General features: G+C 41.7%; 4 protein-coding genes across 16 annotated transcripts in view; 1 reads left to right on the top strand and 3 right to left on the bottom strand.

The window, feature by feature from the left end:
- The window catches only part of tnn (tenascin N), a 94,447-nt gene that overhangs the window by 39,036 nt on the left and 36,938 nt on the right, over positions 1-18,473 (top strand). For 7 of the 13 annotated variants that reach the window (XM_086042502.1, XM_086042501.1, XM_086042498.1 and 4 more), the window contains exons 3-4: positions 1,875-2,091; positions 6,978-7,093. Coding sequence is in view for 4 of the 13 variants with exons in the window: in XM_086042508.1 (XP_085898634.1) it covers positions 17,357-17,359 (3 nt within the window). In the remaining 9 variants the exon portion in view is untranslated. Of the gene's footprint in view, positions 1-1,874; positions 2,092-6,977; positions 7,094-15,712; positions 15,904-17,259; positions 17,360-18,473 lie in introns of those variants that run through there. The other 6 variants (XM_086042508.1, XM_086042507.1, XM_086042506.1 and 3 more) reach the window with 2 other exon arrangements.
- Positions 384-11,078, bottom strand: plk3 (polo-like kinase 3 (Drosophila)). The gene is made up of 15 exons (XM_086042509.1): positions 10,726-11,078; positions 9,502-9,609; positions 9,309-9,425; positions 8,993-9,122; positions 8,715-8,802; positions 7,571-7,666; positions 6,822-7,020; positions 5,996-6,122; positions 5,714-5,829; positions 4,426-4,546; positions 4,231-4,314; positions 3,364-3,526; positions 3,156-3,285; positions 2,949-3,059; positions 384-2,065 (listed from the first exon to the last, which is right to left on the bottom strand). Exons 1-15 carry the CDS (start codon positions 10,942-10,944, stop codon positions 1,871-1,873), a joined length of 2,004 nt encoding a protein of 667 aa, XP_085898635.1. The 5' UTR covers positions 10,945-11,078; the 3' UTR covers positions 384-1,870.
- Positions 12,529-15,894, bottom strand: cacybp (calcyclin binding protein). Its single transcript, XM_086042510.1, has 6 exons — positions 15,700-15,894; positions 14,663-14,873; positions 14,480-14,576; positions 13,968-14,067; positions 13,343-13,437; positions 12,529-13,238 (listed from the first exon to the last, which is right to left on the bottom strand). The coding sequence occupies exons 1-6, from the start codon at positions 15,715-15,717 to the stop codon at positions 13,073-13,075; spliced, it is 687 nt and encodes a 228-aa protein (XP_085898636.1). The 5' UTR covers positions 15,718-15,894; the 3' UTR covers positions 12,529-13,072.
- Positions 16,180-18,112, bottom strand: mrps14 (mitochondrial ribosomal protein S14). The gene is made up of 3 exons (XM_086042511.1): positions 17,968-18,112; positions 17,489-17,653; positions 16,180-16,602 (listed from the first exon to the last, which is right to left on the bottom strand). Exons 1-3 carry the CDS (start codon positions 18,034-18,036, stop codon positions 16,420-16,422), a joined length of 417 nt encoding a protein of 138 aa, XP_085898637.1. The 5' UTR covers positions 18,037-18,112; the 3' UTR covers positions 16,180-16,419.

The following is an 18,473-nucleotide window of genomic DNA, read 5'->3' as shown; positions in this document are numbered from 1 at the left end:
TGTCAAGTTACTTTATATCACTTTGCCTTACTTCAGTTTGCTTAGGTTACATTGCTTTATCTGAATTTATTTTGCTTGAATTAGTTACTTTACATAACTTTACTTTATAATGCTTTTATTTACTTCTAGTTACTTTGCTTCATTTTAGTTTACATTAATTTATATCAAGTTACTATACTTCCCATCTGCTGGGTACCCTTCGCCTTTTTTTTTTTTTACTAAACTACTACTAAAATGTAATATAAATTGTTACATTTTTGAGTTCATCCAAAATTAAGGCACAAGGTAATCAAGTGGAATGCTGTACTAGCATATTCACACCGTGCACTGTTTGAGGATTTTATACTGACAACACATTTCTATTGGATACGTGACACTTTTTCTTTTTTCAATAAACTTTATTTTATTCCCATGTCCCCCCCCATACAATACATACAAAAAGTGTGAGTGGAATTTCCGTGTCAAGACCAAAAACACAATAAATAAAAAAAGAAAACTATAAATAAAAAATAAATTAACAAGACATTATGTGCCAGAAAAATAAAGACTTTTCTGAATTGGCAGACTTGCTTTCACAATGTTTCTGAAAACACGACGACACTTGTACGAGACACTTTGCATTCCAGGTCACAGCTTTGAGGATACAACTCTTGGGTCGAGAAAGCCGATGTAAACCTAGGAGGGTCACAGTACGACGAGTACAACGTTTTCTTCTTGCTGGAGATTATACATTGATGAGAGCGGGTTCATTTTTTTTCAAAGCTTATACCAGGTAGTGACAGTGTAGCGCCGTTGTACGTGCTTTTGAACTGAAGCGCAAAAGCGCACACAAACCATGACAAAGCCGTCAGCTTGACATTCACAAAAGAGGCTTGTTATTGCACTATACAGACATCCCTCAGAAAGGCACTTTTCACCCCCTCCCTCTCTCGTCTCCTCTCCTCCTTTCGTTTCCTGGACCAGCCGTCTGTTTTACCAGAACATGTGGGCACACACGCATTCACCTACGTGTCAATTTAAAAGTCATTTCTAAAACCAGACTAAAGAAAACAGGCCTTTTGGTATCAAGTTAAAATCAAATAAAAGCGGTGAGGGAATAAAACTACATAAAAGAAAAGAAAAAAAAAAAAAGTGCATTATGGTGCCACTCCCATAGCCCCTTAAGTATTCCGTGCACCAAGTCAGTGAACGCTCCAAACAAAACGAGTGACAATGAGGCAGAAGAGGGCTCTCAGACCTCACCGTCCAAATATGGCCAGGAATGTCAAAGAGTGCGTGTGAGGTAAATCAAGATCGTAGTGGGATCTGTTTCTGGCTCATATCTTTTTGCAAAAACTGACAACAACAAAACGAATGAGTGCACCAGTGTCCACAGGTCAGGAAGCGGCAGAGAGGGTAGAAGAAAAAGAAGAGGGCCCACCACCATGTGTTCAAACAATACAAGTTGCAATTTTTAAGTGTTTAGTTACCATGGAGACACCAACCCCGGCACTAACTTCATCTATAAGGAGAGGTGGAAAGCGGCAGACTCCACTGGCACCATGCAACCAAGAAGGAGAATCGATGGTTGGGTTATACTTTTTTTGGCATCTATCATGGAGTGTCCAATCATTCGACGTCACCAAACTAACTTTGGACAGGCACAAACCCTTTAGGCCAGCGCGTCATCTGATCATATCGGCAGGAATATCACATCAGCTACCTCGGCACCAGTCCACATGGGCCGAGAGGCCCGTTACGGCACTGCAAAACAGTCAACCTATCAAGCGGGAGCCGGTCATTGAGCCTCTAAAGTCACAGTTGAACAGTCTGGTTTACTTTTTTTTTTGTTTTGTTTTGATTTTTTTTTTTTCTCCCCTCTCTCCTCTTCTCAGGCATCAGCGTGGTGCTGCAGGAGGTGGAGCACGTATCTAAGGCGGTGGCGCAGCTCCGTCGTGCAGCCCAGCCCGCTCAGCATACTGAGGGGGTACGTGTAGGAGACGCGCTCGCGGCTGATGTAGGTCAGCACGTACAACTCCGAAGACTTGGACAGGATGATCTTGGTGTGGTCCGTGTAGAAGTTCACCTGGACCCAAGGAGACGGAGAATGAAGTAAGCCATCTAGGATCCATCCACAAACTATAAACTGATTCCAGTCTCACTATATAATCTTTTGTGTAGTTAAGTGTAAGGCTAAGAAATTACACCATTCTCGCTCTGCTATTCTGAGACAAAGCAAGCTTGTTACCATTTCTCCATTCATCGAGAAAACCAACCACACGAGTTCATCAGGTAGGACGGCGCTGGTTCACTAATTGGAGTGTTATGCTGTGTCATGATGTCATTTATTTACATTGCTGATGCAGCCGTCATCCTGCCGTGGAGTGGCAAGGCTGATTAAGGTCAACATTACAGTACCGCTGTTATGTGATTGTAACTTTTTGCAAGCTTGTATGCAAACAGTGTCTCTGGACTGCGGAAAACAGGTGGAATGAGCTCGTGGTGACTTTACAAGTGACATGCGTCTGCAAGCTGTCACAGGAGTGAACAGCTACCGCTCTTGAGGGAGTCTTGGTCACCACGAGTCTCCAATAACACCACATAAAGTCACTCGATTTAAAAGTTGCTAAATTTAGCCACAGCCACCAAGTTGACAACACCGAGTAGCTGCTCGCTTCATTCTGGTCGTCATAACGAAAGCTGTGCTTGGCACTTGCATGAGACTAAATCGCCTCTTCCCGCAAAAAAAAAAATGGAACGATTCCAACCAGAGTGACAAGTAGATGTTTGCGTATTTTGATAAAAGGTCTCTGACATTCTTGTATTAAAAACACTTAAGAATGCAAAACAGTCTACTATCTGTCCTTTAAAATAGGATCGATTGAGGAGTGATCTCACTCCAGTTATATTGTGCTCCAATTATTTTCTATTTCCGAGTCGGTAAAAAGAAATGCCAGTCTTTGACTAACCTGCAGCGTCCCGTTGTTGAAGAGCATGACGAGCGCGTGGTCCGTCTTCACCCACTGCAGCAGCAGAGGAGGAGGACCAGGAACTTGTTCATGACAGTGAATATCACCACCCTGTCAGCAAACAAAAAAGGACCAAAACTCATTCATCTGCAGCAACTATGGACTTTATGCGCGTTTTTTTTTTTCCGCCCCCTCATTTGCTATTACCTCCATGAGATTTTGTTCCATGTAGTTGGCCATGAGCTCTACAATTTGTTTCTGGCTCCGAAGCTGCTCAGGTAGCGAGCTGGCAGGGAAGCTAAAGTGCTTGTTGTTGGTCAAGCAGTAGTGGACCGTCCTGGTGGAGCACAACGGCAAACCATCAATGTTTGTATTTGCGGACTCTTAAAAGACGTCACCGAGGCTCTCCACTCACTTGCGTTGGTCACAGAGGCTGAGGTGCGTCCCCTCGTTGAAGAGCACGCCGATGCTTTGGTCTGACAGCTGGTAGCCGAAACCGTATTTGTTGGAATAGTCCACCCACTTGGTGACCCACAGGAAGGACTGGGGCCTGAACACGCACGGTGGGTTTCTTGTGGCTGCATAAACAACAACCATGGTCAAATAAAAGACAGAATGCAAGAGCACAAACAAGGAAATTCCCCCCTTGAGTTATACAGTAAAAGCTACAAGGCATTTAATCTCTTAAATCCACATGAGTTATCAGAAATTCAAGATTTAAAGAGCTTAGACTAGCAAAGAATTTGGCCGATTAAAGGGAAGTCTACCCAAACATTTTTTCCCCAAGAATATGTTCTATGAAGGCCCACTAGTTGAAACAAGGCATTCTGATTAATATTGCGTGTGTGGAATATGAGTTAATACACCCGTTTTTAGCCATCTCAGGAGGCAGCCATTTTGACACTTCTGTCGACTGAAAATGACAAAGAGTCACTCAGGGCTCGGCTAACGACCAATCATGGCCTCAGCTTCAGAAAACCGGTGAGCCATGTTTGGTCGTTACCCTGAGCAACTGTGACAGGAGTGACAGAAATGGCCGCCCCTGAGATGACTAAAAATGGATGGATTTTGCTGCTTAACTCAAATTCCACAAATGTAATAATCAGAATGCCTGGTTTCAACTAGTGGGCCTGCATAGAACATATTCTTGAAGTAAAAACAACATTTGGGGTGACTTCCCCTTTAAAAATAAATAAAAACTGTAACCACTTGGCTTGCACGTGATGCAACACGAAGTAAGACAGGCCCAAGCAATGCGCTGCGCATGTACAACAATGCTTACCTGCAGGCATGACGGCCAAGCAGCCACTGAGAACCTTCATGGCAGATTCAGCCACAATTGAGGGAGTGACCACATCCTCACAAGCTAGAGAATAAAAACAAATATTGATTTTAAAATCACACAATAAATGGAGTTGCGTTTCAATTTAATGGAATGATTACAAAAAAAAAAAAAAGTAGATAAACATGACCCTACGTTCAGAGCTGCTGGCCATGGTGCCTTTGAAGGAGCGAGAGATGGACTTCCTGGATTCCTCCTCAGCGGGGGTCTGCTCCAAAGGCACCGAGCTGACCATCTGACCTGTGGGTGTGGGCACCTGCGGAAACGCAACACCGAAATGCATTAGATCAGTGTTTCACATCCTTTATTGGACCAAGGCACATATTTCACATGGGGAAAAAAAAAAAAAAAATCTCAACGCGCACCAATTAGCAAAACAATTCACAAAAAATGGCTACACAGGGTCATTATTTACCTTCTGTCGCTATTGTTTTGCCTGTTATTATACCTGGTTGGCATATATAAATTAACAAAACTGTTTATTAGAAAATATATTTTTTGTCAAAATAATTGCCATTGAGTAATTTCCCGCGGCACACCCGATAATCTCTCGCGGCACACTGATTGAGATGACTGCATTAGATGATAGTTGTACCAAGTGTAAATTTTGACCGCGAAGGCACTGCAGACGTGCATATGAAAGTCCAGTTTGCGACATCTACAATTTGATTCTGGCTAGTCACAATTCCGGTTCAGAAATCGTCCATTCACCTCTATTCAAGATGTCGATTTTCACATAGCTTCGATGAAGTTTTAACTTGGCGAAATGTTTTAGCAACTGCATTGTAAATGGAAAAATATAAAAATCAATGAGACACTCCATTCACACAAATGTTAAGCAACATCACTTGTCCTACCTAAAATGACATTGCAGATTTCCATAATTCAGTTTTGACTAGGTAAAACTGAATTGCACATCTGTCATTTTGACTAGTCAGTAGCAAATTAGATCTCTTGAATGAAAAAAACCCTAAATACTAAAAATGGTAGATGAATAGTCAGAAATTCTGATATGTATAATGTTAATTTCAGACAGTCATACTTGCTTAGCCATTAAACGATAAATCCACTTGCCATACAAATGGCACAATTGGGAGACTTGGCTAAAATAAAAATCTCTGAATCCGATATCCTCAGATCAGAAACAGGCCTACTACAAATGCAGAGAGGAATCTGATATCTGCCAATGTAGTGTAACGCACAGATCAATTAAATATATCTTACATTTAGAGGTGTGTCCTTCCTTAAACTGCAAGCCAATTAAATGCTGTACAATGTTTTATGTACATTTGTATTATGTACATGTTCACTTCCGTGTTAACGCTTATGGATAGCATGCAGCTATACATCACTTTAAAAAGGAAATAAGACAGTCCAAAACACCAGATCTTAGCTCCTGAAGCATGAGGATAAATAGACGCACCTCATTTGGACCGACAGTTTTGTAGCTGATCTGCCGGTTGATAGAGCACTTGACGATGCCGGACACCAGCTTGGAAATATCTTTGTCCTCTTTCTCCTCACAAGGCGCCTTCTCCACTGCAACATGATGAGTCACAGCCATATAATTAAAACTTGCAAAACAAAGCCACGCACTTGATCCGAGTCCTTTTTAAGCAACCGCTCCCAAGAGACAAAACAAGTGCCGGATAATTTCCGGACAGGCCGGCAAATATCATTGACGCTTTTTTGGCTGTGCTTTTACCTTTTGCTTTTTTCTTGCCAAAGAGGCTCTTTGCCACTTTAGTGAAGAATTTATTGGCCGGGCTGGGGGGATGGAGCTCGGGCACCATTACGCAGCTGTTGGGGGGGAGTTTGTCGGGAGTGAAACCCTGCAGGGGACAACAAACACAGAGCAGTTACAACGACGCCGGAAGTTAAACGTTGGGCTTTGAGGCACTTTTCCTGAACTCTGATCTCTACGATCACACAAGAACCATTACAACACTCTGGGAAATAATGCAAATATATGAAATATAAATGACAATCAAGGCTGAATCAATATGAATAGAATCGATTATTCCATCAATTAATCAGATAAAATGTCAAATTGCATTAACGTGTATTACAAAAAAAATTTCTCCATGACTTTTTATCAGCCAATTATTGTTGTTTATTTGGCATTGTTACAGTATCACACACAACCTCTTTGAATCCGATTCAGTTCCTGGTTCGGGTCATTGTTTTCCAAAGTACAAGCAAATGTCTTTTGAGTCAATAAAATAATCTGTCTGCTTTCGTGAAGGACTAACGATATCAAAGAATTACTGATGAGAGGCTGAAAAAAAGAGGATTTGGACAATTTTAAGGAGCAATGTCTCTAAACAATCACTCTGTTGTTAAAATAGTTTAGATTCATTTGCTAATCAATTAGTTGTTGACACCTCTAAATGACAATCTAAGAGTACTTGTCAGTGTAATGATGTAAACAGAACCTGTATTTCCTACAACACATGACATTTTACTAAAATGTAAATAACTGCTCCCTAAATTGCCCCACAGGGATGAATAAAGTTCTGAATGTGAATTACTTTGGTGAAGAATTCATGGTTGAGAATTTGATCCAGGGTGAGTCTGTCGCTGGGGGTTTTCTGCAGGATGCTTGAGATGAGTTTTTGCGCGGGGGGAGAGAGCCCCGAGGGCAGGTTGTACCGAACTTCCTTGATGCATTTGTACGTCTCTTTCAGGTCGAGCGTCTCAAAGGGGGGATTGCCGCACATCAGCGTGTACCTGAACGGGAGAAAGACCGTGTCAAAACTGTGTCATGAGTCACAACAAAAATGCTGACTGATTAACAAGCCAGGTGGGCCAATCCAAACTTTCATGAGACAAAAAGTTGACGCGTTTTGGTTCAATACACAGTGTAATTCTTTTATCTTGAGTTTTACAGTAAGCTTCAACTAGGAGTGCCAATAAGCAACCTGAAGCAAGCACGTGGCCACTTTTTTTTGAAGAACTGTTCACCATCTGCCCAAACACAGATTGTTGTAACATTCGCTCCCACCTTAGCGAAGTATCCAATCTTTATGTTGATATGCTGCAGAGCGCTATAAAATTGGCACTTGGCCGTATATGAACCCCAGGCCGGCGTTTTGACTCTACTTGATTGGGCACATTATGTCCTCATTTCACAATTGACTGAGGACGTCGGCCATTCGTGTTGTGGCTTGCTCTAGACTACGTCAGTAGAAGTCTTTCCGCACTGAATGACTTCAAGGACGCAAAGCCTCAAAGGCCGACACAAACATGCTAGGTCACACATGACTGTCACTTTACTTACATGACACATCCAAGGGACCAAACGTCTGACTCTGTGCCATGGCCCTGCCTGTTGAGCACCTCTGGGGCCAAGTAGTTGGGGGTTCCACAGATGGTTCTAAGTGGGACACAGGACATTAAACACCTTGAAACATTCAAATCATGCCATCGGCATCCTGACGGAGGCCATGCAAAATCATTTTGACTCGCTGGTATTCCACGGCGACGTGTCAAACCTGCAATGGAACTTTCAGCGCTACATTCAACTGCCACTTTGAAACCGGTTTAGGTGGGTGATCGAGAAAGGTTGCATGATTGCGCAGGATACACAAGCGCAGAAAAATGCCAAATGTGCAATCGCTTTGAGTAAACTGAACACCTTGAACAAGAAACGCAAGGTTCATACAATATGTGGACAGGATTTCTCTTCCATTCTGATCCACATCATGAAAAAGCACGCAAGTCTGCTTTGCACTTCATTGTCTCATTGTCTTGGACAATAAGGCTTTGTTCACACTGCAGCTCAATTATGATTTTTTTGGGCCCGTATCAGATTTTTTTTTCCATGCAGTGTGAACAGTACAATTGTGATTTTTTTTTTTTTTTTCCCCCCCTCAAATCAGACCCGGGCCATTTTCGTATGTGGACATAATCATCATCCGCACACATCCGAACTATACGTCATCAAAAGCCCAATAAGCAATGATTGTCCGTGAATCTTCAGTAACAGTTGTCATTACATTTGGCTTTAATTTAATCCCACTTGAAACATGAAGCATAAAGTGGACATTTGTGGTGATGGGAGTAATTCAGCCATGCAGATTGTTCATTTATCATGCGCGGCAATGACGTGACGGCATATTTAGTAGACGTCTCCAATAAATGAGGAGATAGAGTAGTGTTGCCTCATATGCCCAAAATATTTCTACCTCCTCTCACCATCCTGGTGTTAAGAGATGACAAAATGAGCCCCTACACTTCCATTAAAATTGTGCCATGCGACGTTTTTGGCGCACGTCACTCGATGTCGTGCTTTGAGCGCATATGTTTCACATCCCAGATGTGTTTTGTTCACATTAGACGTCTCATTTGTTTGTGTAATGTGACCAAATACATAAAAAGAATTGAATTGAACAAAAAGTCTGAATTGGGCAGTGTGAACGTACTTTTTCCTCTGCTCAACAGTTTCCAGCTTGGCGGCGAGGCCAAAGTCTCCCAGTCGCAGTTCCATGTTTTCATTCACAAAGAAGTTGCCTGGAAAAGAGACAAAGGCATTTTTTTCCCCCCCAAAGTCAACATTCCGCAGCCCGGTCAAAGTCACAGCAGATACATTGAATGCTTTCATGCACGTTCGCAACATTCCCACCATAACAGCACCCACACCCCCCCCAACCCACACACCCCTAGCTGCCCCCGTCCCCTCCTGCTGCTTCTGCTGTCATACCTAGTTTGAGATCTCTGTGCAGGATGCCTCTGCTGTGGAGGTACTTGAGGCCTGATATGATCTGCTTGAGGTAATATCGCACTTCGGGCTCCGTCAGCGTGTGTCTCGCCTTCCAAATGTGCGCCAGTGACTGTTGGGGGAAGGAGAGGGAGCGAGCGTGAGCCAACCGCTGTAACCTTCACAAAGTCGACAGCGACGGTACATGACTGCCTTGGACTGACGTTAACTGTCAGATTGCATTTGTTGATCGTGCCGGCTTTAAAATAAGTAAATGTAAAAATAAATATCACACCACTAATTCAAGACAACCGCTCACCTTGCGACTACACAGCTCGAGAAATATGTAGATGTTATCCTGGTCCTCGAAATGGTGAGAGAACTTCACCACGTGCTTGTGCGACAGGGTTTTGTGCAACTCGATCTCATTGGTAATCTGCGATAAAAAGGAGACGATGAGTCAACTCCTTTGCGACAGGGGGGTACAAACTGTGTGCCGCACTTGTCTCTACCTTCTCCCTCTGGTGCGGTTTGGACACTCTGCTCTGTGGAATCACCTTGACGGCAAACATTTTGTTGTTCGAGAGGTCGGTCATCTCATAGCATCGCGCAAAGCCGCCCTTTGAAAGAAGGAAAGAAGTGATTAAATTGGAATGAGATTAAATGACTTGCAGAAATTTAGTGCAGAGGCACACACTTAACCTATAAATTCTCATTCACACAAATGACTCAAGACACCACTGAGCACATCTTCTACTGAGGCAATAATGAACTGTCCAAACAATAAGTCAGAGAGGAAAATGTGAAATGTGTGCATTTTTTCACACCAAAAACATGTGAAGCATTTTTTTTAAAGCAAGGCTATAAATCTCAGCAGCTGCAAGAGATGTCAAATTTGTATTTAAATCAGGAGGGAACGATCTTTAAAATCATCCACTGCCAGGTATTTTTAATGAAAAAAAAAAAAAGGATTCAACGTTACATCCTTTAAAGAGCTATTTAAACATGATTTTAGCCAAATCGCCGCCAAACAACCCCTTGGGAGGGAAAATAGATTTGAAATAACATTCATATCTTGATTGCAGGGGTGGGGAAATCCACATACACAGCTCCAGTGAACCTATCATATGTCATAATACATACCAAACATTGATTGGTGCACCACATGGGACCATAAATGAGTGAAATGGCCTTCCTCGGCTTCGATTACATAGCCGGTCAAACAGCAATTGAATCAAAATACATTCTATATATTAAAAAGCAGATTCAAATCGTGCTTTTCATCTTTTTTCATCTCTAGCGTCATTTGCATTTGATGCCCCCCCCCATAAAAAAAAACGTGCTCGGATGGACGATGGCAGGCAGGCCGGGTTGCTGCATTCTCATTAACCGTGAAACTGACGTTGGTCGGCGGCTCTGCGGCATCTCACAGCACAGACATGACTTGGCAGCCGTGAGCGGTGAAGCGCAACATGTTGATACTGCGGCTTGGCTATTATGATTATTTTTAATCACATATCAAAAATATCATCTATATGTCCGACATGGCGGGGAAAAAATGCTTTGAGTCCTTTTTGCGTCAACATTGACACACCTTGCAATACTGATTACACGCACACACCTGCAACACAATGTGTAATTTTGCCCACACACGCAACATGCTAACAACACGCGCGCACACACATACACACACACACACACACATATATATAGGAAATCATACATTCAAGTAGTACCTTTCCCAAAAGCTTCCCTTTACTGTACGACCGTCCTGTCCTGGCGTCGGTCACCACTTGCGCCAGCTCGGGTTTGGCCGACTCCGATTTCGAGCGGCCGGCTTTGGCCGCCAAAGAGCCGGCTTGCTGGGCTCCTTCGGCAGCAGGCTTGTTGGTTAAATCCGTATTCATGGCGTGGCACGACAGACGCTGCGCCGCCGTGAAACAACCGATATCCATTTAAGGCTGCGCCAAGCAAAACACGCACAAAAACAATCTTGTTATATTCCTATTTGGAGAAGAAACTGGGGTGTTTAGGGAGGGCAGCGTCTGCCTCCGACCACTGAATCCATCTAGCATTCGGGACAAAACGCCCCACAATGATTATATATAGGCGGTGCTGACGTCACAACACAGTGGGCGTGGTTAAGTGGAGAAAGTCCAGACAGACGCACTAGTCAAAATGGTAGAAAAATGTGAATGGAAAGAAACAACACTGGAATATAATGCTAACTTATTATTTGTATGACTATACCTTCCCAGTTTCCAGAATGGGTCACGTCCTGTCAGTGGTTATTGAGTGTCTGATACAGGGGTGCCTTGAGATACGAAGTCACTTGTACCATGACCACACATAACTCAAAACAGTTGCGCCTCGTATCGTCTTTTCCCATTGAAATACATGGAAATGCTATTAATCCATTCCAACCCCCCCCCCCAAAAAACAACAAAAACTGTTGTAATGTGTATTTGAATGTGGAAAAAAGTCGTACTCCATAATATTGTACTTGTAAAAACTTACAGTAATGACATAAATAGAATATATATATATATATATACATATATATATATACACATACATATATACAGACAGACTTCATTAGAACGTTTCAGCTCCTCTCAGCTCATCAATGTGGCACATTCTTTACATAGGATAAAGAATGTATTAATGCAAGTACAATATAGTATAGTATTTATTACTATTGTGTTTACATGGGTTGTTGAACCGTTTGTGCTGGCCGCTGCAAAGTCTTAAAAACAAATAAAAATATTATTAATAATAAATACTACCAAACGAGGAGCAAAGGGGTGTTGGGAATAAGTTAATACAATTTCACAAAACAAATAGAATTCAAGTTGTAAATGTCATTTCTTTTGTTTAGGCCAGCAGAAATCTTGATGGCCTCAGAGCGCACCACTTATGATTTCATATGAGGTGTCAACTTTTAGTCTTGAGCTGAAGTTGCCTGTTAGTGTTGTACATTGATGCATCCCCCACAATGCCCCATTCTCAATCTATATCTATCAACGTTTATTTCCTCATAAATATCCTCACCCGATACACTACACAGAAACAAACGCCCCAACGTATGAGCACGTTTTGACTGATCAGATCACCGCTGCCATCTGGTGGACAGAAGCCGCGTAGCAAATTCTAATTGTAGCGTCAGTTTACCACATACAATGTTTCGAGTTTACGAAGCAGAAAAGGAAGTGGTCACGCGTCACAAGAAAGCACTTCGGTTACCACTAAACGGTCTTTATTTGTTATGGACTATAAGTGTTTTCATACAAATATTTACTGTACCGGAAACTCACGTTCGTGAGACTACGACGTGTTTTGACGTACGTACAAGTACTATATCGTAAGCCGAGTACAAGAGACTCTGTATTTGTCCTATGGAAACAAGAGTCAACAGTACCACCTGTCGGTAGCTTCTTTTCAGAGTGCATTCTCCATCCTGAAATCAGAAGATGTTGACTTTTCCAATGAAATAGTTGGGTTTTTTTTAAATCAAATTAATCAAAACTAAAACAAACAAATCTGTTTTAAAACCATTTATGAGAACTGCACGTATGACTGGAATGCTGTGGGATAACAATGCTTCAATTAGATAACAGCAAGATATATGAGTATATATATCTTGTCGTATAAATATGACCAAAAAAAAGACAATCACAAATGACATCATCATGGTGTACATAAACCCAACATTTTTTTGGAAACTGCTAAACAGCTGAGCTGCAATTATCTATTCAAAGAATGACAACAAAATGAAGGATGATGGTGAAAGCTCATTACATTGTTTTTAAATATCAGATCGAATTTGATGTTATATATCTTCTACAGGACAGAAATATAATTTTCTGAGCATGCTGTTTTGGTCCAAGCTAAACCAGAACATGCTCAACACGGGTGATGGCGCGCTACTAGTAGCGGTTGTAGATTCTTTAAAACAATGGACAGCATGTTGCAGGTCATCCGAGATTTAGACAATGCGATGAAGTAATCTCATTTTTAAATTGGTCGCAACTGGAAACAATTAGCTGTCAAACAGTCCTGCTATGGCGGAATGGTGACTGCAGTTCAAAAATCCATCATGCCTTCTTCTCCTCTGATCTTCTTCTCCTGGGATTCCGACCAAGCTTTGTTGATGGTTCTCTTCATCTCGTCGTCGCCGTCCGTGTAGATTTTCTTCAACATGCTCATCAGGCCCTCGCTGGGGTCGGCGTTGTCATCGACGTTGGGCTTACTGTCAACGGGGCGGCAGGAGGAAACGGACGGACGAGAAATGGGGAGAGTTAGTTGTGTTCAAAATCACGCCAAGGGATCCTGTCAAATTAGGCAACGTCTTACTCTTTCTCCTTGGACTGTTTTTCTACTGTGGTGAGGCACTCCCACTTCTTGGTCGCCTGCTTCTTGCACATGATCACAACCATGTCTGTTTTTATCTGGGGAGGGCAGAACAGGGCTTTTCAAGACATTGCTCTTCATTGCAAAACAAAATGGTTGGCAAGAAAGTGGATATGCAATTATATAGTTATAATAATTCATGCTTGGAAGTTGGATATAAGCATCATTATTTATTTGTAGGGAGAAAAATGTGAAAAAAAAACGGCATTTGAAATGAATCTACAATATGTATAATTATTTTTGTTGTGCGTTTAGCTTTACAGTAAACTCCAACTTGGGTATCAATAAACACCTTAAAGCACGCTCAGGGAGGGCGGTTGAACATGCATCTCACGCTTCCTGCAAGCAGCACAGTGCATTCACAGAGTAGGAACTAGCATACACACACACCGTGCCGTTAGGTACATGAATCTATTTTCTTTTCTTTATGTTTTTATGATCGTGAGAAGCCAAAATTGAAATCACAAATTAATCTAGAATTGCCCACTGTCCAGCCCTAGGAAATATGTCAATATGGTTTGTTAAACATTTGATTTTCAAGAGCTAACACCTAGTACGTGGATGTCACCTTGGTGCTGCTGTTCTGCTCATCAATTGGATACAGCAGATTGAGAACGGTCATCTGGTGATTCTTCCCGTCCAGCTCCTTCACCAGCACAGAAAATGACCTGCAGCATTGATATCACAACATCCACATTGGTTTGATTAGCATGTGGTCAGTAAAGAAACAAGATAGGGTGTCCTTGGATTACAAGGGAATTTCATTTTTAGGCAACACGTAACCTGAATTACATCAGAACGCCCTGTGGTCTATCACTGACCTATGATAATAAAACTTTAAAACTTTCAATTATAATCAATATTTGTAGGAAAAGCAGATCCCCCGCATAGTTACCTTTTTCTCTGTGGAACCTATCCACAGCTTTTTTGCTCAAAAACAATTTTATTCAGGTTTTGTGCTCTGTCTGAAATGCAATTAGATGCCACCTAAGACCGGCGTGTTGCCACGGCAACAACAGGACTACATTGTAAACCGAAGAGCCCCTGTACGTACTTGTGGATTTCATGAGTGCTACATACCTTTCTGAAAAATTGACTTCCACTTTCTCAGATGGAATCTTGTGCACATTTTTCAAGGTGAGGTAAATTTTCACAAACTTCTCCGACTGGTCCCATGCTGTATTGGATTGAAATATATGCATCATGCACTTGTAGATCGTAACTGAAAGGAAAACCTGACATGCAGTGCCTTGCACGCCATACCATAATTGGTGATCTTGACCGTGTACACTGCCTTGGAGGACGCCGCCGGATCGGCCTGTCTTCGGGCTAGTTGCTCTTTTTGTTGACGTTTGGTAGCAAGCTCTTTCTCAACCTTCTCCTGTTCTTGCTTTAGTAGCTCCTGCACCCTCTTCCTCCCTGCCTTCTCCGCAAGAGAAGCCAGCTCCAGCAAGTCTGCCTCCAACTGGTTGATCTGTTTTCAGGGAATTCATTGTCTTAAGTGTTTTGTGAAAACTTCAAAATTCACATTTTATGACATTTTCATGCTCTGGTTGGTTGGTGAGTCTGTTCAACTATCAACCGACCAGCAGCTATCAAATACAATTACGCAAAATTAAAATACTGGGCGTCATGGTGTGAACAAGATTGCTTTGGCTGTTATGTCTTATTTTGCTGATCCGATCAACGATATCATTGATCGATCGCCAAAATTTGACATTACAACCGATCGCGATTTTGCATCAAATGCAAGATATCTGCCGATCCGATGTGTGTATTACTTATAGAAAATGGATAGATGCAATAGTTTTAAGTATTTTAATTCTGTCTTGATAGTTTTTTTTGTATATATGGCCGAATCAAAGATCAATGTGGTTGATTAAAATAATAGTAATAATAATAGAGCATACAATCGAGGTAGATCGCACTTTGACTTGACATTCTAGACATTAGCTGTAGAATGTTCTCGCAAACTAGCGCGTAAGCATGCTGTTTTTAAGTGACTACTTTAGACAGATGCTTTCGTCATTCCGTGAGGGAAATTAAATTGTTACAGCGGGAATATTAGTACAACCGAATAAAAAGCGCAGCACTGAAGAAAGATTAAAATGATTAAAATCGAGTCTAAACATGAAAAATAGAATACGATGTTCCTTTCCCAATGTTAAGTAGTCTAGCTAGCGCGCGTAGCATTACTTTCATTTTAACCGAAAAGGCCAGATGGCTGAGTAAATACGTAAAGACGTGTAATTGTACCTTGCATATAGATGAACTAGACGAGTTGAGAAAATGTTACGTACCTGCTCTGTTGGATCCATTTAGGGTTTGAATGGTGTATTTTGGGGGATTTTCAGAAAGACGCTACCTTGTGCGTTGCAGGTCCACTGGTCATGTGCGTCCATTCCGTAGTGCCGCCCTCTTCCTCGACGCCAACTTCAGCTGCTGCTCAACGAGACTGTGAGCGCGCTACCGCCATCATCGCACAAATGTGGCATTACAGATAGGTGGCTAGCTTTCTGGAATCTATTTATACGATGTTTTATGTATATATTGTACCTGTAAATTCGCAATAATTGTTCAAATTGGGCAGAAGAATGCAACTATATAATTAGCACATTTACATTCCAATATGGGACTGTCTTCAGAATTAACCAATCAGGCAATCACAGTCATACTCGGCACACACCAGCCACTAATGTACGTCTTATTAACCCTGAAGAAGGTTAAAATAGCATCTACACATTATTTAAAACATTCTTCAAATAAGCAATACACAAACATGAATGTACATTTGTATTTATTAAGAATGTTATATTGAGAATGTCACATTCTCCATTCAAAGCTTAAATATGCAGTCATGTACAGTATACGTCGTTGGTAACAGACGTGCTCTCCTGCACACATTTTACAATAAAAAAAAAACATTTAGTCATGATCCATTACATATACACCTTCACATGACTATAAAATGTCGAGTGACACATTCACTGCCACTGAAAGCCACAAGCTGTCCTCCGGGGTCACCACCTCGCCCTCAGGACGCCAGACAATTGGTTATGGTCTGCCAGGTGACGGAAGACGATCCGGCTGAGTCGCCACCTGCGCTTCACCCCCCGCGGCCGGGAGGTCATCACGCACCTGTTGCGTATCCTCACAGGACAGGAGTCTCGTGGCAACGCCGCGATTTCTTTATCTGCCAACTCCTGGAATACGTGTAAAGAACATTTTAAGTATGAACTTTAAAACAGAAGCAAAAGGTGTGTAGTTTATGGGTTTTATCCTAATATATATATATATATATATATATATATATATATATATATATATATAATTGGTTGTCTTTTATGTTTTGATAAACTCAAATTAGTTGCATCTGCACCATAGAACGTGACAAAGACTTTCTATTTTATTTTGTAATTATTTTTGTGTCCTCTAAACAAAGTTGGGACACACAGACCTGCATGTAGAGTAAATACAGCAAATGGCTCATTAAATGAGCTATGGTGCTTTCATCACTTCGTCGATAACTGGAGTAATTAATAGATGTAGTTGTGTAGATGCCTGTTTTCGATATCTCCCTACTACAACACACCTGGCTCAAATGATCAGAATCGTTTCAGACTTCTACCGAGCATGCTGATGAGCTGATCTTGCCCTTATCGAAAACAGGCATCTACACAACTACATTATTCCAGTTCTTCGAGAGCCATATCCTGCCTGTTTGGATCGCTCCCTACTACAACACACCTGGCTCAAATGATCAGAATCGTTTCAGACTTCTACCGAGCATGCTGATGAGCTGATCATTTGAATGAGGTGTGTTGTAGTAGGGAGCGATCCAAACAGGCAGGATATGGCTCTCGAAGAACTGGAATTCCCTACCGTTGGTTTACTGCTACCGCTAAGCGTTACACTAGCGACCGGAAGTTAGCACCCCTGCATACCCCAAATGGGAAAATGGTGAGTGCATAGAGTCCATTCTGCTGCACAAACTGTTTACTTCTTTATATTCCATTGAATCAAGTCATTACTGTTTTTTTAAGTACAGTACTGTACTGTACTATTTTAAAACACTGTTGCACCGCGTACCTGGAGTTCTCTTGGTAAGATGGTGTTCTTCCTCATCGAGTTGATACGCAGCCGCTCGTCAGCATAGTCAAAGGCCATCTGTCTTCTCTTCACATCCCTCAGCATCTTCCAGTCAACATAGTAACCCCTTGCTTGCTCCACAGCCCCCCAGCAAACCCTCAGAGCCTGCACACACAATGTTCGGCTGGTTTTCAAAAGACCGTGGCTAGGTTCGACCCAATAGATTCACCAGAAATCTTATTTTCTTATAAGAATCAGTATTTTCTACTAACATGCAATAGTATAAACGAATACTTTGTATCCAAAATATTCACGTTTTTTTTCTTGTAATATTATGACCGTACTATTAAATATGGCTTCCGAACGCATGATTTTGTCATTAGTTTAGCACCTCCATATCAGCTCATGGTGGAAACACGGAACTGTACAGTATCACGTTCAAACGACAAAATCAAAAATGTTACTTTTTAGTACAATACCTGCTTGGGAGCGCATAAACTGTTGTAAAGGACATTGATGCCCAGTCTGGCAACAACAGCAGCCGCCATGTTGAATTAAATCGCTTTCTCCGGAAGCTGAGTCGACACGGTTACAGCTTCATGTCGCCTCCTATCGACCAGGAAGCCAAATGATTATCTTTGAAAAATGGACGAAACGGTCTAATTTGTAATTCTACAAAAATACTGTAAAATATTTAGTTTTACATTGTCTTTACCCAAGTAGGGAAAAAAGGTTGATAGCATGCTGTATTTACATGCATTAAATATTAAGCTAAGAACTGAATATAGCTTAAATCAAATATGATAATTTATCCTGTTATTAACAAGACTGGGTGTGATTTAAATATGAAGTCAGTTTTCAGCCCTGAAATAACTGGACAACAATACTTGTTTACAACGTTAAGGTGGCAGTATGCATCTATCAAAAGTTAGACTGTGGGGAGAGTTTCAAAATTTTGGGCATATTTTTGCCCTTGGGCGCCACA

The sequence above is a fragment of the Filicampus tigris genome, chromosome 10 (assembly GCF_054856515.1).
Source record: "Filicampus tigris isolate MCC_2025a chromosome 10, RoL_Ftig_1.0, whole genome shotgun sequence".
Classification (NCBI taxonomy): Eukaryota; Metazoa; Chordata; class Actinopteri; order Syngnathiformes; family Syngnathidae; genus Filicampus; species Filicampus tigris.
The sequence above is the reverse complement of the archived record's forward strand: the minus strand, read 5'-3'. Positions and strand labels throughout refer to the sequence as shown.